Raw genomic sequence first — 24,652 nt, forward strand, 5'->3', positions numbered from 1 at the left:
GCCAGATGTAATAATTACGAGGCCTCATTAAGTGTTTTAGCATTAACCAAACACTAAAATGTCTTTATTTTTATGTTAAACTCTGATACACTGAGCAGCACAACCATGCCACCTCTGCATCCACAGATGTGGAACTAAATAAAGGCATGAAGTAGTGATTGATACAATTTTCCTAAGGTCATACGTAGAGTTAAGAATTTGCCCAGTTATCCCATGTATTCATCCAGTTATGCTTGCCATGTGATCATCTTTTCCAACTGTCATCACTATTTTTAAATAGGTGTTTTGGCATAGTCTGTCAACTGCCTCTGCTCTGTGAATCGAAATACTTGTCTGAGACTACTTAAATGTCAATCACTAGTGATCTTAGAGACATGAATTCAGGGGAAATGTGTCTTTACTCTCTTCTTTAGAACTGGCAGCTGTTGACCAGGCAAATTATTATCCTCTCTTTTATATATGCATGAGATTTTGTTTAACACAACATGTTAAGTAGCTCAGCTACCTCATGACAGTTTTTACTTCATAAAATAAATAAGCCTCATACAACTGAATATCCATCCTCATATTAAAAACAAACAGAACTCAACCCAGGGTTCATCACTTTGTTATTGCTGCTGCTTCTTTAGTTACCTGCCAATTCAGCAGCCTATCACTGTCTTCTCTGTCAGGGGCTCCCTTTCTTTGTTGTAGGTGACGGATTAGCCCACTCCATCAGAAATTATTCATCCTTTCTTTAGGTTAGTCTAAGACTTGTTACAGAATTTACCAACTGCACCCATGGCTAGCTAATGGACTCCTGCTAGTTTCTGTTCTGAGTAAGGTTAAAGTGTTATCTTCATATTTTTGCATCATAACAAAATACAAATTTACATAATGTTATACAGAGGCCATTCCCATACTCTCCCAATCTCTTGAATTTACTCCAGTGAACCCTTTCATTGCATCTTCAAAAGGTGAAACACTCGTGTTCAGTCATGTCTTACCTGTATCTTCCGTAGGAGTCAATGAACTTTAAGAGGTTAAGGGAATCCCTCTTGTTAATTTTATGAAATCATTTTGGTAGGTACCCAGCCATTCCATCTCTCCAGAGAGAATAAGACAACAATTTCACTGACAAAATAACTGAGTTCTCAAAGAAATTAATGGCTTTTTTTAATGAAGAAAGTTTATTGCAGGTCTGTCTTTTACAATTCTAGTAGAAAGTATAGCTAAGAAAGAAAATGATCTATGACCAATTCATAAGATCAAGCAAAGGAAAAGAATAAGCTGAATACATACTATATTGAACTAGGCATTATGGGAAAGAGAACACCTCATCTATCTTGCGACTGCAGATTAAGGATAGCTGTTCCCCAATCCTTGTTTCCAGTGCCTGCACCAGGTGAACAGGGGGATGGATAGCACTGACAAACCTCTGATAGCTATTGACAGCAGCTATTTGCAGTAACTCTTCTATCCGCTTACCCTAGAACTAGGAACTGCTCCATTCATCCTAGCAGAGATAACATGCAGCAGGCTTTCTGTTCACAGGTCCAAAGTAATTTCATTTTATTTAATAGGTAGTCTGGCCTTGGAGAAGGGTGTGGATGGGACACTTGTGGTTAGGATAGAAAATGGCTAGAACAGAAAGGCTTCCTTGACTCCAGTCTTTTTTACAAATAAATGTCCAGTGCTCGTGTTTACATCCCAAGTCACTTTATTTAAATTCATATTATCTAAACACTACCCTGCAGCCTGCAAGTCAGATAACAAACATGATGCAAAACCAACCATCCTTCCCTCTATCTCCAATGCTTGTCTCATGATTTTTTACAGTTAGTCCACTAAAAATTTTTTGTGAAAATTTGCCTCTTCAAGTTTAGGAGAAACTTGGCTAAAAATAGAGGCATCAGAATAGAAAGTGAATGCAAGTTTTCTTCCCTTGTCTTCCTCTCCAACCTTTCTCAAAATCCACTCAGAAGAACAGCATAGGCCCCACTTGGAGAGGTGAGGCCAGGTGATCGTTCATTGTCTAACTGCTTGTACAAAAACATGGTTAGCTATACCATAAGTTAGTCTATTTCGAGCCCAAGGCTGTGTGAAATGCAGTTAATTAAACTAGCACACATAACTTAAAAATCATCTAACATTGCCAGAATCTTTCCCCTTCTGCTGTTCTCAAGACACCAGCAAAGAGCACTCAAACTACACTATCAATCACTCACCCACTATTAGATCAGTTTCCCATGACAGAGCCTGCCTTGGGCTCGCCAGGAGAGGGTGCACGCAAACCAAAAACAAACTTGGCGTGTGAAATGAGAAACTGTGGTGAGAGTCTGGGGAGCTTCAGTTGGATTTGGTTTCATCAGTCCTATGCACCAGGCTGATCCCCTGCAATCTCAGGAGATACTGAGGCAGGGAGCGTGGGGGATCTGAGTGGCTCAGAAGCAGCAGGGAAGAGGGTCTCAGACCCAGCCACACGAGGATCATCAGCTGCAGCAGTAATTGCAGGAGTTTTCTCCATTCCAGCTCTACCAGAGTCCTGACAGCGCTTGCTGCAGAAAATCTGACTCTCTTTATCTAGAGCTGTGTTCTAAAAACAAACAAAAAACCCAAGGCAACATATGAAAATAGCAGTCAAATAAAAAACCTTTCTTAACTTAAGGGTTAGAACAATCTACAAGACATGAAGTGCATGCATTAGAGCCAGAAAAAAAGGAGAAATAACATTAGAAATCTTATATGTAGTTAATTGCAGCTTTTTGTGGTGCTGACTTTGGAAAACATAAGGAAAACTTATCTTCCAGACATATGTTTGCCATGATGAGTTTCAAATTTTGTCTCTCAAGTCTGATGTGGAAAAAAATTGACATGAATGGTTATGATAGGGCAGGAACTCTTCATATTAGCTATTAGTAACATTTACATACCTGTGTTTTTGCAGATGCAAGGACTCATATGATACTTAGTGAAAATTTAATAATACATTTCCTGTAACAGACCACACGGTAAAGAAGTTTGTGAAGATGATGGATGAAAGCCTAACATTTTTTTCCCCTTAAAGGGTCTACTTTTCTGCTTATTGTTGAGAGTAAGTAAATGGCCTCTCATGATGCTGAGAAAGTGACAAAAGGGCATCATTTCTGAATACTATACTTAAAAAAAGAGTTTACTGGAGAAGACAGTAGCAGGTTAGAATGAAAACTGAGAACTGTAATAGGTGGATTATCTGGAGTATGTGGTGTCTGCTGAAGCTGACAACTTTCATATCCTCTGAAGAATACTGCAAGTTATAGTAAACCACAGTGTCATGTTTAATTGCTAGTGGAATGTCTAAACTGACCTAGAGGGAAATGTAGTAGTTCTTGTATCCGAAACATATGTCAAAATTGCTTTCTAAGACCTGGAGGGACAGCATAATTTGTCTTGTTTCACAGTTTGAAGGCTGATACTGATCATTATAAATCTAGCACCTCTTAACTATTTATTTTGTGGAAGATCTTTAAGAACCAGTGGTAATTCTGATTTAAGTTAATACAAATTAAGGTTTGTAGCTTTTCCAGTTAAGAGGAATGATGCAAGATACACTCACACTGGTCACGTACAGCTTGGGCTTTCTACAGTAATCCACAAATGTGGACACCTGAACTGAGGAGCAGAGCAGAAATACATGTTCCATCTCTGTGGCACCCCCTGCAAATGTATGTGTAAGCATTTTGTGGTTTATATTTATGTTCACATTTATGTGGAATTTCATATTTTGAGTTGGGATGTGCTAATTGTGAAGCAGGGTCAAGTCCTCTGCCTTTTCTTTAGCAATTTCCTTTTTTGATTGACTGCTCAGGAGGACTCTCTTTATCAATGTGCAAATTTCTCTGCATTTTTAGTGGCATTTGTACAATACACTATTCACTAAAATATGTGGATTTGGATACTGAAATAATTTTCTGATGCAAGGTAAATTTATCATGTACTTTTTTCAGATGTGGTTTACTGCATCAAGTCATCAAGGACAGCTGAAATAAGGTACTTAGCCTCTTATTTGCAAACTGATCATGGAGCTTGGTAGTGAAAACTTACTTCATTATGGAATGCACAAGTTCAAATTCTGCTTTTTCCTGACTCAGCAAAGATAGCTGGATTCATATCTCTGATTTTCTCAGAGGGCTTCTAGAATTTGCAGATATATGGGTGGTGGATTGCTCTGTAGTCTCACTCAGACTCTCCTGCTGAAACTGCTCTACTTTTGTATAATTATGTGGTTGTGTGCTTGGGGCAGGGGAAGTAGCAAGCAGCCTCATCATACACCTCCTACCCAGAAAGCCTTCCTGCTAGGCTTTTTCAGACCAAAGTACTGAGTATAAAAGTTCCCAGAAGGAAAAGGTAAGTATTTTGCATTTAGGGTGGTGGTGTGGTTTAAGCTGAACCCAGGACAAGTGGGTTTTGTGGGGTTTTGTTTCTTTCTGTGTTTTTAAACTGAGTTAGATGCAGTACACAATTGAATTCTCTGCTACCAACAATTAACTCTTGCAAACGGAGCATGAAAGGAAATTACAAGCTAAGGTGTACCTAGGCTTCTGAGTTTAGCTATGACGTGGAATAGCTTTATCATTATTAAAGTAGCTGCTGTGCTGGCAGGATTGCATTTCTTCTCTCACTTGCTGGAAAAAGGGTTGTGAATAAACAGTTTTCTGCTATTTCAGTGGCAGGATAAGTTATTTAAAAAGAGAAAGGAAATGCTTTCAGTTCATGCTGATGGTTGACTTTCTCCTGTGCTGTCCTCACAGTGCATACTTGTGTAATGCAATTTAGTTTGTTTGGGGGGTTTGGGGGATGTTAGAGGTTTTTGTTTTGTTTGGGGTATTTTTGAGGAAGAGGCTTAATTTTACTGTTGCTAAGTAAGAATGACTTTTGCGAACTTAGGACTGATTACCTTCTGACTAGCTCTGTGATACTATAAAGGCTGAAATTACAATTAAAATTTTTATTTCAAATGAAAACTGCTTAGTTTAGTGGTTTTGGGGTTTTTTTGTTTTGTTTTTTTCCTACAATTGCTTTTGGGTATTCCAAGATACATATATGGACAAAATTATTCCCAGGAGAACAGACCAAGACATTCTGAGGAAGTAAAAAAAGAGCTAGTTACATCAGTGATTCCTTAGAATATTTCAAATATGCAACACTTAATACAGAACACTTCTTTATAATTACAGTGTTTGAAAGATTTTTCCTTTACTGTTTTTGTGTGGCTGTAAAACTCTTTCCACTTCAGACTGGCTGAGTTATTTCTCCTTTCTTCTTGTTAAAAATGGAGGACATGTATTTTTTGTGCAGCAGAACAAAGCGTCGCAGTTAGTACGTACCATTGCCTTGGACCTACTCAGAGGAAAGCAATGCAGGCGTTGGGAAAGGAGGAAAAAGGAAGGAAGCAAGGGACAGAAACTAGACTTACTTTAAGCAGAACACAATTGCAACAAATTTAGATTTACAGAACATTTTGAAATTGACAAAAAAAAAAAATCAGTAATGAATCAACAGCAACATGCTTTTAGGGGCAGAAAGAGTCTCCTGTGCAAGAACACTGAAGTACGTATGTGCAGTTTTACTTATCTGCCACATGATGGTATTATCTGCATTGACCAGATGACAATATTTGAATGAAGTGATGCTAGAAGGGATTCCATTTAATATGCAGATGGACTAATATAGCAATGCACTGCAGTACATGAGAATTACAATACTCTGCTTGTCCGAATCTGAATGTTTTTAAGCAATGAATGCTAGTACAAGAACTTCTTGACATGAAGAAAGCTAAATTTCAATGCTCTAGGTAAACTGGGGCAAGAATAACAAACTGGGGGGTTAGCCTCATTAGATTGCAGTATTTTGAACAAGAAGTTACTTTTCTCTTCAGCAATAACTGGGAACTGCATCCAGAAATAAATAATTTTGCTTTTACATTCTTCCATTCCTTTAAGAAGGAAATAAGGTAGGAAAAGGGAAAATGCAAAGTTTCAATGAGGTGTACCTTCCTGGCTTAAGGAATGTCAGTAGCTAACAGACTCGGAAAAAAACCCCACACCAATAAGAAGCCAGAAGCTACGCTGTCAGAGATCTGAGACAGGCTTAAGTGGCATGCAAGTTGGAGAGGGGCTGAAAGTTAGAATTAAAATTGCTCTTATTACATATAGTGCATTTTATACCAGTTTTCAGCTTCAGGCTTATCCATAGTCTCAACAGTATAAAGAATGAAGCTCTGAAGTCTCTCTCAAACTGTCAAGTCAAACTGTCAAATGAAATGTAGACAATAGCATGAACCTGAAATCCACATTCTGACTTCTCTAATTTTTATTTTACCACTTTTCCTACATTTAATATTTTGCCTATTTAATACATATAGATGTATTTGCAAAATCATATATATAATCAGAAACATAATTTTAATTTACCTATTTTCAGATGATTAGGACAATTCTTTGTTAACATTAGTGGGCTGGACTTTGAGAGTAATTAACACCAATGGAGATGGCTGAGGGTGGAATTCACCATTATGTTCCTACCATAGGTGGTTTTAGTTTTCTTGTAGTAACTGAAGTGCACAGTGCCCATCCTTGCATTAGATAAGAATGGACCACAGTAAAAACAGAATGGCAGTTCAACCTCTAACACAGTTACATATTCTCTGCAAAAGTGCAGGGTCAGTTACGAGTTCTGAGTACTGATCACAGTAAACTCCATTACTTCTACCATGATTCACACATCTGGCTTCTGGAAATACTGTTTATGTAAGTTCAACTATAGGTCATCAGGGTTCCTTCATATGCTTTGAAGGAAGTTCCTCATTAGGAAACAGCGCATAGCAGGGGTTAGATTGGGACAAAATGAATGTCATAAACTTTCAATACTACAAAGAAGTTTTTTGAAATGGAGTCTTGTTTCCCAGCAGGCATAGTGTTGAACAACAGTAGGCTTAAGACCAAGCGATACTTGGTTGGGCAGAGGCAAAGAGCCTACTTAACTAAGTAGGTGGTCAGCATGATGAAAGATTACAGTTTTTATAATGAAAGATTTCAAATTGTTAATTAGCTTTGTTTTAACATATAACTACTTAGTGTTTACATGTTTCTGTTTGAAAGCTTGTTTTTGTAGCTTAGCTAGAACATTGACAGACTTGGTCGCTTTCAAGCGATGATGAGACACTCCACGCTATACATAAATAAAGACTAGAATTAAAGACTGTTCTAGCTTTGCTATTCTTGCACCACACATGCTCATAGAGCACTGTTAGAAAAATATGCAAAGTATAATATCAATGTATAAAAATGTTAATTTCTCTTACCATGATGACAGAAACCCCAGCAGATGTGTTATTTTGCTTGGGTAGGGTATTATTAAAGTGCTGCTTCAGTTTACCTGTTACTTCAGCTTGCATATTATTCTCCTGGGAAGCATCATCCTGTATAAGAATAAATAAAATATTCAAGTCAGGGAAAAAAAAAAAGAAGCATGTTTGAATGTAACTGAATATTATCCTCACGTACTTCCTGCTTTTTAATGCAAAGTAAGCATTTGGACAGGCAGGTGAAAAGTGAATACCCTCTGCTATGTTATATAGATATAGTTCAGAAGGATTAAGCCAAATTACAGAGGAAAAAAGCAGAGCAATCACTGTTTCATGTATGAACTTCTGTTTCTTAAAATGCCATGAGATGCTGTATACTTTCAGTCCATTGATTTGTCCCACATAGGCTGCAAGTTTAATTCAAGCAAATTAAAAATAATATGCTTGAAATAATGTTTAAAAGCATATTTGTCATTTGGCTTTCTTTTAAATCTTAAATGGGCCATCATGTCCTAACTTTAGAAACATTATATGTTTCCAAATATATATGGAATGCCAGCATATATGGAAACAAATATGTTTGAGAGGAACTGTATGCATAGGCACATTACAGTTTCTCCTCCTGTCTGAGGGAACTCCACAGATCATATTCAGTCCCTCTTTTAAAATGTGTGTGAAACTAAACATTGACTACGTACATGTAGACCTAGTATCTATTAATAATTAACTGATTTTAAATCAATAAGCAATGCACTTTAGTGTTCCCCATTGTTGCTGCCCAAACAGGTGAAAGACCCAGCAGCCATCAGCTTAATGCCAACGTTAAATTAGGTATCTTATTTGCTAATTTTAATTAACTTACGAGGTTTGAAGTGCTGTGAGGAACAGAAGATTGTACTTTAAGCAGCATTGCAGCAAGTAAGATGCCAACATACACAACAGTGTTTTCACATACACATTTTTGAGATTACTGTTATCTAGGTTGAATGGGAATAACAAAAAAGGTGTTTGAGACGCACATCTGCCTGCCACGTTATGTTAAGCAGGGCTATAGCAAACCCCAGCACCTACTAATTGCTGTCAGCAAGTGATACCCTCAACTCTCCTCTTCCTGAACACAGAAGTTAACAGTGCTGTGGTTAGAGCTGAAGCTAACTTCAGACTCTTGCTGTTCAGTCTTGCTGTTCAATGTGGAAATGAGATCAGTAGTTCAACAAATGGAAATGGGCATAGTAGAAGTGTATTGCTGCTTCTGAAAACTACACCTTAACGGTTAGATTTAGAGATACAATATCAAATTAAAGACAAATGGAATTTACTCACTGACACCCAGGGATGGCTTAAGATCTGTGCTGCTGTGTACCGAGCTTCAGCATTCACATGTAACATCAGGCTAATTAACTCCTTCATTAAAAAAGAAAAAAGAGAAAAATTTGAGGAGAGTGAGGAACAATATTCCAATAGAAAATATTGTTGCACCAAGTTCTTCTCAGTGCAGTTTTCTTGCTACCTGGGTGAAAAACCAAAAAACACCAGCTGACACTGATAACTGTGCAACTTTAGTGGCACAACAAAATTTGCCCTTTAGGTTTAAGAGTATGCTGGACAGCATATTTCATATCAGCTTCCTTATCATATCCATGAGTCTCCAAGTCTTTTGAAACCAGAGGAAAAGGAAATGTTAAAAAAGTAAGCCATGATGTTTCAGCTTGTTCTCTGTATATTCATGCAGGTGACCAGAATGAAAACAAACCTGGGATGGATGAAATCCTTTATGGGCATGCCCAGTATTAACATTATCTAAAGAGTACATATCAGAGGCAAGAAACTGCATCTGAAATTCAAGGAACTGCTGAAATTAGTTGAAAAAACTATGTTCTCTTCCGTGTTGCTCCAGAAGAATAAATGGCATTTAAGTCATTTCAGCAACTATGGATCACCTGGTGTAGGAAAAAGCAGATAAGATGATAGAGAAGAAAATGCTGAATTCTACTAATGATATGGTTAATCCCAAAAGATTTGGTATTGTAGCTTTCATCATATTTTAGAGGCATTAGAGGAAATGTCTTTAGCTTTATAAAATACTTCCATGGGCCTTCTGTTAACAATGTCTGCAGATATGATAAAGCTTAAGAGGACATTGATACAAAGCAATTAGTAAAATAAAAAAAAAGAAAAGAAAACAAAACAAAAAAACCCAAAAAAATCACACAAAAACCCAATCAAACATAGAAAAAAATCCCCAAGACAACAAACCAACCCAAACTGACTCACTTCAATTGTTCATTCATTCAAGTTTACTCTTACACAACTAACTAGTTTACTGGTGTAATTATTCGTTTTGCAAACCTATTAAGACAATTATGTCCCCCTCCCAAATGATCAACTTCATGTCCTTTGAGCCAAATTCCCCCTCAAAAAACCTTTTACAGCCTCCAAGTTTTCAGTCTTCCTATTCTTACCAAGAGTATTTCAAGGAGAGATAGTTCATGACTTCAGTTTTGGGAAATGGCATCTTCAAGCAGATAAAAGGTTACCCAACTCAGAGGTTTCCCAGTTATCCAAGTTATTTAGCCTGTGGAAGTCTAAGTGAAAAGTAACCTTTGGTACCAAAACTGAAGGCCCTGGTTGTTCAGAATGCCTGTCTGGAAGAGTGTGAGATGGCTGGAGGTTGGGAAATGTTGGCAGATGAATAAACAGCCATTGGGAAATGCAAAAGAAATGCAAGTTCTCATTGGCTGGATAACAGATAATCTCCACATGCTAATTAGAGTCCTCAGATACCATTCAGAGTATGTTACTGAATTAGCTTGAGAAGTTGGCCTTAAATGCCACTGCTTATGGCCTATGCCCCACCACCCTGAAAACGCCTACAGAGCCCTGTTCAACACTATTCAGCACCTTCAAAAGGAAAAAGATGTCTCTGGATCTGAGAGCAAAGCAACAAATGACACAGCTACTCCAACTCCAAGCACAGCAACTATACCAGCCCCAAGCACAGCAACTATACCAACCCCAGCGACAAGTACAGCAGCTATTCAGACCCTGACAGCAACAGATAACACAGCTGCTGGTGCTACTCAACCACCAAGCACAGCAGCTGCACCCACCCCAACAACAGATACTGCATCCACTCCAACCACAGTGACAATCACTGCAGTTAAACCAAAGGACCAATTTGTGCTAATATCGGTTGCCCTTGTAAGCAAGGGAAAAAGGGAACGAGGCACAAAGAGCAATCTGTACAGAGAAGAAAGATGAAGAACCAATGCACTTACTATAACTTTATCTTACATACAACCATTTTCAACACAAATAGCAGTAACACAAGAACTATTAGCAATAGCAAATTGAGCTGGCTGCACCCCTTGAAAATTTGTAATGGCTCTACTAAAACAGGAACAAATAAGTCAATTACATTCACTCCATATAGCAATAATTTTAAGAGTGATAGGGAAAAAATCAGAGACACTTATTTTACAGCTGAAGCACTGAACCTGCTAATAGTCCATCATTGAGTAAACTGAATAGCATGTGATGTCCACTGAATGCAGTCAGAATTCTGCTCCATGTACTCAGACAATAACACGATGGCCTGCAAAATCCGAGCTTTCATTAAGCACAGTTAAGCTAACTGACTGAAAAGGCACAGCACCTGGAAGACTGGGTAAGGGTCTGTTTTTAATCTTCCACTCTGGCTTTCCAGCTGTGCACAGTCTTTTCCATGGCTTGTTGGAAACACTATTTCAGGTAGGAAGGATACCAATAAATACCTTTGCTGAATCAGTGATGTTATCCCAGTAGGGAGAAGGAAATTCCAGCTTCCCAACAAGTATCTGATCAAAGAGGTCTTCCTGAAGATTGTTTTCACTGTAGAACAGCAGTAATGAAAAAGACCACGAGAAGTCAATTTTTCATATGAATTTATAACTTGATTTGGGGATGGAACAGAAATGATATTATATCAACAAACACATAATTTGAAAGCTTATATAATGACAACAGTTCTGAGGTGTTTGCCATAGTTATACACTCAGAAGTAATGAGAATATTCAGAGATCAATGGCAGCATTTTTTGTTGATTTTTTTTAATTTGACTTGTTTGTTGGCCCTAGCCACTGTGACCATCTACACAACCTATTTCTGTAATGAGCAATGGACTTCTCAAGTTGGTTTTGCAATAAATATTTAGTAACCTTGGTTCAGACCTGATTCTAATAGCATGGTGTGGACACTCTTCATGCCCACACCCTCTCCCCCCTCACACACCCCAAACTATTCAAAGCAATTACCATTTCTTTATATAAAATATCTCTCAAAACATGTTTGCAGTTTTAAACATGAAGTAACCACTCACAAAAAATAAATACCTAACCTAAATGCCTTTTTTCTTTTCTTTTTTGTTTTCCCATTGGCATTAGTTTTTATGTTATTCTTTGCAAAATATTCAGTCTGGTGATTTTTAGTTAAAAGCTAAGTATTTTGCTCTCAAAGTGGACAAACAGACTGAAAATAACTTCTATGTTAAGAGGTGAATTCTCTATTAAAATGTGCCAACTCCTTCTCATTCCATGCTGAGGCACAAAGCATATCCATTTGATTTTTAGTAGAACTTACACATATTGTGACACTGAATAACAAGAATTCCGTTTGCAAACTCCATCGCTCATATGACACTTATCCTAAAGCTTAACAGCGTTAAAAATGCAGCATAAATAAATTCTTCCCCTCACCTCAGTTTACCATTTAAACCTTCATCCTCAACGCCACAAACCAGTAAGCTGCTTTGCCCAAACAGAAACACTAGAGGGCAAAGCATACACGTTAATTGAACTGGAATACGCCGCGGGCAAAAGGAGGAACTATTCCTTCCCTGCCCACAGCAGTAAACCAGTTGCTCCCTTAGAAAGATAGCAAATAAAATTGGTCCCAAAACGCGACAAGATCGACAAGGGAAACCAAAGGAAAAAGGCACAAAAAAGCAAAGAAAACGTGTCAGTCTAATCAACTGATCCCTAGGATGAGTTTTTTCCCTAATCAACTTTTTCCCTAGGATGCCTTATTCAGGGAGGTAGGTAAGACTTGCTCAGAAAGCACTTGGTTCTTTACTAGTTTTTCCCTCGGACATACAGGGACACTCACCTGCGAAAAGGTGGAAATCCACATAACAGTATGTACGTGATCACACCTGCAGCCCAAATATCCACCTTTAAGCCATATCTGAGAAAACAAGACTGTGTTACTTGTGCTAGATTTATTTTTTTTAAAAAGAAGACACTCCAATAAGAAACCTGATTATATTTACATGAATATATATTGAGAATCTGCTCTATGTTACTTGCTGATGGTGTAGAAATGTATTTTGTACCAAGTGTCATGTTACTTAGCTTCCCTCACAGTCTTAGAAAACCATAACATCATTTTTCTTACTTTTTTCCTTTTCTTTTTAATTCCCCCTCTGCCCCCCGTAAGCCTCAAGGCTCTCCAGGATCTTCTGAATATGCTCAGATTCAGTTCAGTATGAAGGTTTCGCAATCCAGAATCATTAATGATAAAAGACATGGACGTGCTTCCTTAGTCTCCACAGTGGAGTAACTATTTGTAAGGTTATCATGTGTTGCTAAGCAACAAGAAATATACCAAATCTCCAGTCTCTTGAGCGAGTAATGCAGGAAAAAAGAACTGCACTTTTCTTTTAAGGCACAGAAATTAAAACACCAGAGGTCAAAAAGAGGTCTTTTTTCCTATTCCTTTCTATCCAGGAGATTCAGTTTGTCAAATTCTAAAACATGCAAATGAAGTGCCCTTTGACCTCACTGCAGCTGTGAAGTATGTCTTGATATGACAATGCACTGAACAGTGCCTGAAACAATACAACAAACCTCCCTCCATTAGGAAGACCAAATTCAGAATGGTCACAGGTATGGCAAGAGCCAGTTAGCATGGAACTGAGGTCTAATAGAACAGAAAAACGGGGTGGTTTAATTAAAGCACCAGTTATCAAATGGCATGTGTCACCCAAACAAGGTTACTTTAGATGTGCTCTGAGAACAGGTTTAGACCAAGTGACCTCTGAAATCTCTTCCCATATAAATTTTTCTGTTTTGAACATGAACAATGTGTTTTATTTGGTTTTCCCCAACCATCTGCCATGGCTAGTACAACGGGCTTTGAATGGTGAGGTGAGGAAGGGAGCACAAACCAATAAAACTCCACAGCTCTGGTCGTAGGGAGATGACAAGGAGGTAAAGATGAATCCTGGGAGCAGAATGAGTGAGGAAACTGGCCTTTTCGAAGAACTGAGAGATGTCTATTTTGCCATAAGTGCTATGGTTCAAAACCAGCCTGTCAGCGCGTTTTAGTTCTTACAACAGTTAGAGGAGCTACCTGCCAAAATAACTGGTTAAAAGACCTATGTCTCAGTCAGTCATCCTCACCCTGTCTCAGCAATTATTTCTGGAGCCACATAGGTGGGTGTACCACAGACAGTAAATAATGGTCCTTCAACCACAGTTGCCAGTCCAAAGTCTCCTAGCTTCAAAGACTTGGTTCCATCTGGATATTCACATACCTAGAACCAGCAAAATAAAAACAGAATGAGAAGAACATCTGAATTTTTTAAAATCCCTTAATTTGTTTGGAAAATAATAATGAGGACAAAGAGGTAACTTCCACAGTGCTGTAAGAGAAAGAAGAGAAAAATGGTATGACCACTGATTGCCACAGTGAAGCTGGAGCTAGTGTTCATGGGAGCTGTCTGCCAGCTATGTAGGTCAGACCATGATACAGCCTTAAGCAACTAGAGGGGAGGAAAAACTGCAGTCCTAGAATGCTGAGAAGTTTTAAACACATTATGAAAAGTATAAAACTGTCCTTCCATTTGATTGCAACCTAATGTTTAAAATGGGATTGGCAGCTACAATCAGATTTGTTTAACCTCTGAGAGTAACTCAACGTAAATCTAGTCTGCATACTGAATATTTCATAGGCAAATGACTTCCCTAAGCTTAGTCTAGGCAAGTTCAGTATGAGAGTGAGAAAGCTGACTGGGAAGTGTTTAGGTTTCTGCGCAGACCCAAATGTTTCGTTACGGCAAAGATGGTAACATTCCTAAGAAACTAATCTCAGTTTTGTTCTTAAAGTAAAACATTTCCATTAATATGATTTCAATGGAATCTAGCTTTGTAGAATGTAGGACTCTGGAATTTCCAGAATGGCTGAATTAATTAGATTTACTCAAACAACTAAATACTGTAAGGCAGCAGCACCTTCCTTCATTCTCCTGTGTAATTCATATAATTAATGGAAACACTTGTTCTCCTTCATATATATTCTTCATATCTGCTATTACTCTTATTTTTTGTATTTTTAAATGCATGACTAGTGAAGAGAATGTAATTCAAACAGCTGGATGGCCCTGTGCAAACTAACTACTAACTTAGTAGTAGTAGAATTAAATACTTGCAATTATAGGTAGCAATTGATGGGAATTATTTGCATTTACATTCAATGCCAGTATGTTATTTTAGCATTCTGCCACTGTCAATCACAGTGAATAAGGTTTGCATCTGTTGAGTAATCTCTTTAGGCTTTCTAGGCAGAAAGAACATTTGTGCCTATTTATAAGTGATTTAATCACTAATGAGAGCTTAAAATTTCTTTGGACTGTCTGTGTTTGAAGATGCACTGATAGTGTGACTTCCACCTTCATTGTCTTTCAAGTGCCACATTGCTGTGACTGCATTTTTAGACGAAGCACACACTCTCCCCTTTCCTTTTGCTAAACAATTTATTTGAGGGCTTATTTAAATGGCTAATCACTGTCAGGGGAATTAGTTGGGAAATAATTGACTATTAATTGGAAAAATATTTTCAGGTTCTGATGCTGTCTTTGTAATAGTTCAAAATTTGGTCTGGGATAGGCCATGACTCCTGCTCTAGTTGCAACCTCATTGAACACAGTTGACAAATACCACAGAAGGCTTTAAGAAATGCTTACTGTGTGTTGGTGAAAGCTACTAGCATTCTTGATGACAGTGGCTCAAGCAGGGAAGATTATGGCCCTGCTCATTGTACAACATGTAGTATCTAATACTTGGTATCTAATACATAAATATAACCTCTGTGTATAAGCAAGACAGCATGCTGTTCCCATTCTGTAAACTGTAGTCTAAGCAGTTCCCAAAGCAGCCTTCATGGTAATTCTTGTCAACACAATTATTTTATATCTCTGCTGGAAACAAAAGTAGTCAGTACCCTAGGACAAAACATATGTATGGATAGAGTTAATTCCTGGTAAATCATCAGAAAGATGTTACTACTATGACAGTGAAAGAGGAAAAAAAAATTGCTCCAGATGCTAACCATATGATGGTTCAAAGAAATGGCACTCAGCCCACCTTTTCTCCCACTTGCAAGCTATAATAAATAATTCATTGATACAGCTTTAAAATTAACTGGTTATGAGACAACACTCCTGCTTATCCAAATGGCAACGAATTAAAACGTAAATAAAGACAGGTATAAGAACAGGTCTGAGCACAGCTCACTTGGGTTATGGTGACTGCTATCTCATGGCAGAACTGTTTCATACATGCTTACTCTAAATTAATATTCTTGCTGTTCTCTGCTCAGTTCCTTGACATTTATATACAAGCATTTGCATTACTGAGAACAAAGCAAAAGAAAATCTTTGAAAATAAATGGGACATACCAGGAGATTTTCTGGCTTGATGTCTCTGTGCACAATGTTGAGACCATGAAGGTATTTGAGTGCACTGGCTAGATTGTAGACCATTGCACTCCCATCTCGCTCTGTGTATTTTGTAGAAGAAGTGATAGCATCAAATAGATCTCCCCCCTAAAGAAATGAAAAGATAATAGATCACTGCATGAAAAATAATAAAGATGATGATTTCATATAAAAACTGCATAAATTCTTCCTTTACAAAAGGCATCTCAAGTAGCTGTTTAACAGCAAAAAAATTATTTTACTGAAATATGATCTTGTCATCAAAGTACTAGACTGCATCTTGGGCATCCTACATTATTCTCAACTGTACTCCAGGCTCCTGGTATCTAAACTTTGGCAAATCACAGCTCTTCTCTGTCTTGATTTCATTCTGTTGATCTTCCTATCTTTGATCACTCATTTTTATTACCTACAGGTACAGGCATACAGTTTCCCTTTTCTCCATCTTATTAATACTTTTATGTAGCAAAACAACAGCCCTGATTTTGAGTAAAGCTTAAAGTAATATAAACTATCCCAATAATAAAAAAACTAATATAACAAATATGCAGCAATTCTAATGAACTGCAAATTGGAAATTCTGTACATATTGAATATTCTATAGATACTTCTGTAGATGTATGCCACATCCCTGGCAGTGTTCAAGGATGGGTTGGACAGAGCTTTGAGCAACATGGTCTAGTGGAAGGTGTCCCTGCCCATGGCAGGGGGGTTGGAACTAGATGATCTTTAAGGTCCCTTCTAACCCAAAGCATTCTGTGATTCTGTGATATATGCAGAAATATCAAATAAATATAGCTTAAGAGGACAATCAACATCAGCATGATCTTTTCCAAGCTGAATGATGGTTATGATTCTACAATACACCTAAGTGTAGAATCTACAGGTGATTTATAAATGTGCCAGCTGTGCAGTCTCTGATTATGGATGCCCTATTCCTCTTGGAATACATAACAACATGTAAGCGAGTTACTGATGCAGCATTCCCAGCCATTGCAACAAATTTTATGTGGGTGTCTCTATGATGGTTACCGTGGAAACATCTGTAGGAGTGATCTGTCTGAGCTGTGGGTGGCATTCCAAGCATTTCAATACATATGGAAGAGAAGCAGCAATTCAGGAAACAGGGGCCAAGATGGTGGTGTATTAAAAAAAAAAAAAAAATATATATATATATATATATATATAGATACTGTCTTAAAAACAAAAAATCCTCTACTATATAAAAATTACATCTAGAAGGAGAGAGAAATGGGTAGACTACAGAAATTAATAAATTCAACAAGTACAGACTTTATTTAGAGGTTTCTCAGGCTGGCAACCATTCTAGAGAGGGACTCCTGAATGTAAAAATGTTTTAGACAAATAAAAAGTGATGATGATGATGATGATGTATATTATTTGTATCTGACATGCCAATCAAAGTGATGTATTCTTGCTGCCTATGTACAGAAAACAGATGAGAGTGCATGACTAAAATTTTTTGCAACTTGTGTGTTTGGTTCACAAGGTGACAGCAAAATGAAGATTTTGTTTTCTCTGTACATGTATGAAAGCAGCATCTATTTTATGGTGAACTGGAAAAAGGTGAGTGAATATTTGATACAGCCTGTAAACCTCACCTGAAAACAGGTGAGGTTTTTTAAGTTTAATTTTCCTGGACCATAATCACTTGAGTTTAAACTATTCATTTTATCTATTTTCTACTAAGATAAATCTATTAAAGAGATTTTCTTTCTTTAAAACAAATAATTAAATAAAGATACAAGTTAAATAAATGCAAAAGTTCTGTTAGTAAATGCCTATCACTATTACCCCCTGCATATTGTAAACATGATATAAAACCCACTGTCCACTTGTCACATAGCAAAATACCTCAAATCTGTGTAAGTGATTTGAAGAGACATAAATTCCATTAATATAACAAGAGTATTTGCATGATTAAACATGCAAGTTGCTACTGAAATCTTAGCTGATTATGTTTCCCAAGATCTTCATGTTCCTAGATACTTCTCAGATTCCACACAACACAGAGAATTAGCAAGAAAAATTCTCCTCAGTCTTACCTTGACCAGCTCCATCACCAGATAGAGTTCTGTTGGGGTGTCCATTTCCTCTATAAGCATAATGATATTTGGATGCTTCACTTGACGCAGAATAGACACTTCATTTTCAATCAGGTGTTCCTGTTCAAAAAAGAGGACAGACATTTATCTGAATAGACTTGAAATTACCAATTCACTTTTCCTTTGATCAGATGACTACTGATCACTTGAACAGTGAGCACCCTTTTTGCTGTTTAATTTATATAGCAGACAGTCGTTGTCAGATGCTGGGTTTTAACTTGTATTTTAGCTCAACAGTACTTCATCATTGAACAGATTTAATTTACCATATTTCACAAACATACCCCAGAACATGACAGCAATTCAGGAAATGCAGATTATTTTCTTATGTGTGTATTATGAGGTGAAATAAAGTTCAGAATCCCCTCTGTCCCAAGCTGGATCATTGTAACCTGACATCCCCCGTCAACAATTAACATGTTCTTGAGCCTCTCTAGCCTTCGCCTCTCATTTAGTGTAGGTTACTCATGACAGATTATCTAGGATTTATTTTCAATAATTATTTTTTTAAAAAAGTTGTGGATTATATACAGAAAAAAAAGTAACTGCTTTGGTTACAGATTTCAGTTCATTTTATATGTATGTTCAGATTTACAATCTGCAAAATATGTAATGGCTCAGTTAAGTCATTGTGGCTCTAACAGATTAATAGCACACACTGGGTTTAATTTCCCCATTGCTATACTTCTGAGGAAGCTATGGGTTTCAAGAACAAACTGGTTTCAGAATATTTTGTTTTTTAGAATATCTTAGCTTGGTTAACACTGAAGAGCGAAGAAAAGCACATACTCCTCTCATGTGAAGAACAGTTTGCGTTTTCCCTTATATCGGAATACACATTGTATAATATGTATGTATTGGAATACAGATATTGTATTGAGGTTCACTGCAAAATAAGTAGCAATGTTTGCATAAAACATAAGTTTCTTCACACTTTGCCAGATAACAAATCACAACACTGGACTTGGCACTTATTCATGTTTAATGCACCGATTAGTAGCATGCACTTCATGCATTTGTGAGCAGAGCACTACAAGTAGATATGATCAACTGTGCATAGGCAGTGATTGAAGATCTTATGCTACTTCACCTTCTACTTCCAGATCTATTATTTATAGACGCATTGTGTTTTTGCCAAAGCTTTATGTGGCTATGTAACTCAGAAACCACATGCCATGTGTGCATCTCATTTTGTGAGAGTATGGTGCGGCATATAGGGGTTAAACAGTCACACCTTTGAAATTCAGTTTGAAAGAGCATCAACTGTCATTTTGAACAAATACATGTCTGCTCCAAGCAAAGTGCTCTGGAGAAAAAAAAACAACAAACAAACATGAAGCAATTTTGTTAAACACAGTGCTGAATCTCATCATCAGACAGAAGTGAACAGCCACAGCATACTAAGCTTTATGGATGGAAGCCTGTAAATTCAAAACTAGCATTAAGAGTCCAAGCAACACCCAGAATCTTATTACAGTTTCATCTACCCAAAGAACAGAAAACATATTAAATTTATTACAACTTAGGCACAACAGCTTTACCCGTGCTTTCTTGGTTTCGCTGGACTAAATTGTTAATAGTTTTAAATAAAGCTCAGGAATAAGTAGTGTTTGTTTAAAATAAACTATTTTTTCTTAATGGCTCCAAAATATTTCTGACCTACTGTTTTAATACCTGTCCTCAATATACTAATATCTAGTTAGTTATTTTCAACCATCGCACTGTTTTTGCTATATTTTGTAGGTAAAAAATATAGTAATTCTCAAACTTTCGTAACGTTCTCCTGGATAGTGCAATATAGATTTCAGTCTACATTAATACAATTTATTTACAGAGAATTTATTGTATAATTAACATTTAAGCCACTTGTGGAAAATACATTCGTCAATTGGATTCAACTTTTAGAACATTGAAGATGAACTGCTAAAGAGCAGTGAGCAACACACAAATCATGCACATATGGGCGAGATGGGTGTTTTTAAGACGGGGCTTATGCTGGCACAGGAAACAGAGTGAGGGAGGAATAAGCTGTAGCAAAGTTTAGTTATTTTCTTTGTTGGAACTCTTACAGGACAGTTCTGCGGCCTACCAGGCAAGTATCAACATCTTCTTAGCAACATTTTTGTGCTCACACATACACATAGATCTGTTTGTAGCTATAGACACAGGTCCTTTCAAAACAGGAAAGTATACATCCAGGGGGTTGATACTTTTTATTTGCTTATTTTAAAGCAGTGAGAACTATAAATAGAAAATCTGTCTCAACTATGTTATATAAAATGTACTGTCTGTCTCTGAGCCATTCGAATTTATGATACCTAAGCAGCTGACTCAGACAAGTAATAAAACACATTTAAAGTTGCAAGCTGTACAAATCACCCAGAAATTTTCTTTTTCAGTGAAACACGCTGCGTTGCCCTTCCCACAGCCAAAGGACAACATTTTAATCTCAAAACAGCAATTCTAGCACTTCTTCTTGTGGTTATACCTTTTTAAGATTCCCTTCTAAATATCCCCTCAAATAAACTTAGAAAATATGAGACAAAGGGATGGGGAAACAGAAACACTAATCTCCTAGCACGTAATACACAATTTAAAATCTGCATAGATAAAACATTTGTTTGAGAACCTCTACTTAAAGCAAGTCATCACAGCAGGTAGTGCATTAGTATACAGTATTATACAGCTCGTTACCATACAAAGAATGTCATACAGACTCACTACATCTTCCTACAAGGTCACATTCAGTATTTGGAGCTCTGAATTGCACTGTATAAATGACAAAAAGGGTACCTTTAAATTAAAACTCTGGCCTAGCTGCAAAGTTACCTCCAGAATCATTCCAGTGCAATCATTAAAAAAATAGAGTATTTGCATCAAAAATTCCACATTCTCAGTCATCTTTGAATGGCATATTCACTGTTCTTATAGAGACTTTAATCCAGCATTTGATTGCTAATTAAGACTGTGCCCTCGGTGTTCTTCTAGCTAACAGTAAGCAAAAATAAATCTATTTGATTTATAAGAGTACTTTGTTTTTAAGGTATTGCAAATCAGTGGAAATAGAAGTACTTAATTTGTTATCTGTTCCAACACTGAGACTAAAATCTTGGCTGCAGGTTGAAGTCTTCCTTTTTTAATAATTTGTGTACTTGGGAGGAAGGTGAAGATGATGTCTGACACTCAGGAATTTACTTCAATTATGTAACATGCTGTTCTGCTAGGCAAACGATTTTGGATTTTTTTGTTTTGAGCATGAATTAAAAGGAAAATTTAAGGAACTTCTTTTAAGAGATCTTTGCTGTATAGGATGGTGAAACTTCAACAGAAAGAAATCGTTTTGCAAATTTCTTTCCAAATCCATGTTCTGCGTATAAAATGAGCATGAATAGTCATAAAAAAGATACAAATAAGAGGCAGAGAGGGATGGGCATTATATAAACACATATACAGCTGCAAATTTCCTCCCTAATATTTTAAGATCAAAATGTAATGCATTCTGAACATATACTAACATTTTCTTTGTTAGTCCCACAAAATAGACATCAGTTTGGTTTTTACTCTATTATCTAGTAGACAACACTCACTACTTTTATTACTTATTTCGTGGATACTCTGTCATTCTGTTAAACAGACATCCTGAAAACAGTCAGAAACATAAACACTCCCATCATTTATTACTAATGAGCAGCTGCTAGTGCTGTTTCTGCTATTTTTCTTATAAATGCAAATTGTTGTACTCTACCTTTCCACAGCATTTAGCCTTGTCTATGATCTTCAGTGCAAACTCCTTTCCTGTGGATCTAGCAGGAAAAACACGAGAACCATTAATTAGAAACTCATCAACAAATTGTGGCATTATCAGTAAGATAATTATATCAGTTATCAGTAATCAGTAAGAGAATGCCTTGACTCATGGAGGTTGCTGACAGAGAATTCACAGAAAGGACCTGATTTTTTTGTTTTCTTGGCAGCATCTGTGCCTGCTGTTTCCCTGACTACCATAGCCCAGCTCACTTTTTGTATAAACCCCAGGCTCCAGCTGCAATTCATTCTTCTGTGACCTGGCACAACTCTCTGTCACTTCTTTAATGCAACATGCAAAATTTGACTTGAGCCTTCCACTTAGCTTTGTTCAACTGGTAGGCTTTAAAGATAAAATCATACACATTTATGTGAAAGTGAACAGAAAGAGTGATACCCTAGTATAAAAATTCAATAGGATTCAGCAGAGCTAAACCCCCATAGTTTATTACCGACTAGTCTAAAATCCCACAAAATATATTAGGCACTTATTTTGATCTTTTCTATTTCATTCTTTCTTTATTTTTAAAGTATTCTATGGAGTTCTATAACAGTCCTCTAAAGTCCCATGACATTTAAAAGGGTGGTTATATACAAAGTAAAAAGGATTAATGTTTTCAGTAAATACTGTCACAGAAAGGAGCTCTTGTTTGCCTTTCATCAATCTAAGCAATAAAAATATTCTCCCTTTCTCCAGAAGAGGAGAAAATGGGAGAAAAGAAACCCCACAAATTATTATTTTTTTAAAAAACAAAACAACAATAAAAAGACACTACTTATATTAATGATAATTAAAAATAACAAGAAAATGCCATAAACCACTGTTGCTACTGTTTTGTGTTGTGTCAGTAACTAGACTTCTGTGTGCATCACAACACCACTAGCATCTATGGTAAAAACACTGGAGGCAATTAGAAAAGCAAACATCAGGCATGTTTTTAAACTCCCAGGTTATTTTTCGCTAGACTTTTGGCATTAGATACACTACTCAAAATTAGTAACTTACAAAGAAAAAAATAGCTGAATTAATGTCTCACATTTGACTTATCCATTGTTGAAAAAATGCAGCAGAGAATCTCAGCTCTGAAAGTGCAGCTGTATCTGTGAGGTTGTCATAGTTACAACCTGATCTGGTTTTTAGACAGAAGTGTTATCTAAATGCTGTCTGCGAAATGCTACCTGTGAAATGCTATCCTCGCATGTTATGGACTTGATGTAAAATCTAATATGAATACAGTGTGTAATCAGAATCACAGTTTAGACATTATACTAAATTAAGTGCATTATCTCAAAGCCTGAAAACAACTGATCAGCAAAACCCACTTAATAAACCTCCAGCACTTACGCTGTGTAGAAAGAGAGGTTAACATTTTCGAAGCCAATTCATCAACCAATTTCAAATCCCTTTTGCAAATGTCCTTTACTATAGAATCTAAGAAAAAACCCTAGATAACATCCACAAAACTTGTGAGCTAATACTACTGCCTACCATACACCAGTATTGTCTGACAGGTTTCTGGTATTCTTATGTCTAGCTGTCAGTGTCCATCTGTTGGCTCGCGACTTTATATACAGACATATAGGCACCCTTTACAAAAGAGACCATCTTATTCTTTTTGCTGGCTCCACAACTAAGGCTTCCAAGCACAGCAGTACTAGAAATGAAGTATAAGAAATAAAAAACGAAAACCAAGCATTTATAGTTGGCATTTCCTCTCTCATCGTTATTCTTAGCAACGACTGTTGTGTATTTATTTTGTATAAAATTCACATAACAATGCTTCACTAAATATAGAGATTGGATCACATACTAAACTAGATTTTTAAATTTAATTTTGCTTTTTTCTTTAAAAATAAAAAAAGAATACTGGAAGGTTGTTTCTCTAGTTCACAAGATGAGGTTCTGTAACCCAACTGACTTAGCAGCCTTTGTCCTATTTTCAGCAGGATTTAAGTGATTTTCAAAAAGCACAGTCAATATTCCTGAAAATAATAAATTACATTATCTTATCCTTTTAGTCTGTTATCTTTCATAAATATTGCTCACTCTACAGATAAGAAAGGATCTGTGGCCAGTTTCACAGTACATGGGAAAACACTGTGAAGCATCCTTCATTTAGTGCCTGCGCCAAAACTTTGGGGTTTTAAACCATGGAAGACCCTTCAAAAGACAAGGTATGCTGGGGCCTGACGATCTACCTGACCCAAAGGGAAAAATACATCTTTTGCTGGTGTAAGATGGTGGGGCTGATTGAGAGAGAGCTTTAAATTAGAATCAATGAGAAAGGAATAGCAACAGGATTGCAGTAGGTATGCAAGGGCTGGCATGGCATTGCCTGAGGGTAGGAATGCTAGTGAGAACATTTACACTGCTCACTGTGGTAATGCTTGTCAGGAACCAGAGTTTGCTGGTGTAACATGTAAAAAAAAATTAAATTAAAAATCAAAACCTCCATGTCTAGATGTTAATGCTGATGAGAAGCATTACCTTAAATGTGCATATGCAACAGGAACTATTTTGAGCAGTAACTGTAGCATTTCAAGATCATATTTAGCCATCTTTTTTTCTTTATCAGCACTGTACTCAATTAGTATCTCTAGGAGCTGCCACTGAAGTCTTTATTTGTTATTCTATAAGCTTTGCAT

General features: G+C 36.8%; 1 protein-coding gene across 3 annotated transcripts in view; it reads right to left on the bottom strand.

Moving 5' to 3' along the window:
* Window positions 1-1,146: 1,146 nt before the first annotated feature.
* DCLK2 (doublecortin like kinase 2) overlaps window positions 1,147-24,652 on the bottom strand; it is an 84,863-nt gene continuing 61,357 nt past the window's right edge. For 2 of the 3 annotated variants that reach the window (XM_034065032.1, XM_031046778.2), the window contains 9 exons: window positions 21,948-22,005; window positions 18,143-18,262; window positions 16,038-16,184; window positions 13,762-13,895; window positions 12,467-12,544; window positions 11,098-11,194; window positions 8,648-8,728; window positions 7,322-7,438; window positions 1,147-2,575 (listed from right to left, as the gene is read on the bottom strand). In XM_034065032.1, the coding sequence (XP_033920923.1) occupies window positions 2,354-2,575; window positions 7,322-7,438; window positions 8,648-8,728; window positions 11,098-11,194; window positions 12,467-12,544; window positions 13,762-13,895; window positions 16,038-16,184; window positions 18,143-18,262; window positions 21,948-22,005 (1,054 nt within the window). In that variant the 3' untranslated portion in view covers window positions 1,147-2,353. Of the gene's footprint in view, window positions 2,576-6,185; window positions 6,269-7,321; window positions 7,439-8,647; window positions 8,729-11,097; window positions 11,195-12,466; window positions 12,545-13,761; window positions 13,896-16,037; window positions 16,185-18,142; window positions 18,263-21,947; window positions 22,006-24,652 lie in introns of all 3 variants that reach the window. The other variant, XR_004549882.1, reaches the window with a different exon arrangement.

This window comes from Melopsittacus undulatus, chromosome 7, assembly GCF_012275295.1.
Source record: "Melopsittacus undulatus isolate bMelUnd1 chromosome 7, bMelUnd1.mat.Z, whole genome shotgun sequence".
NCBI classification, from domain to species: Eukaryota; Metazoa; Chordata; class Aves; order Psittaciformes; family Psittaculidae; genus Melopsittacus; species Melopsittacus undulatus.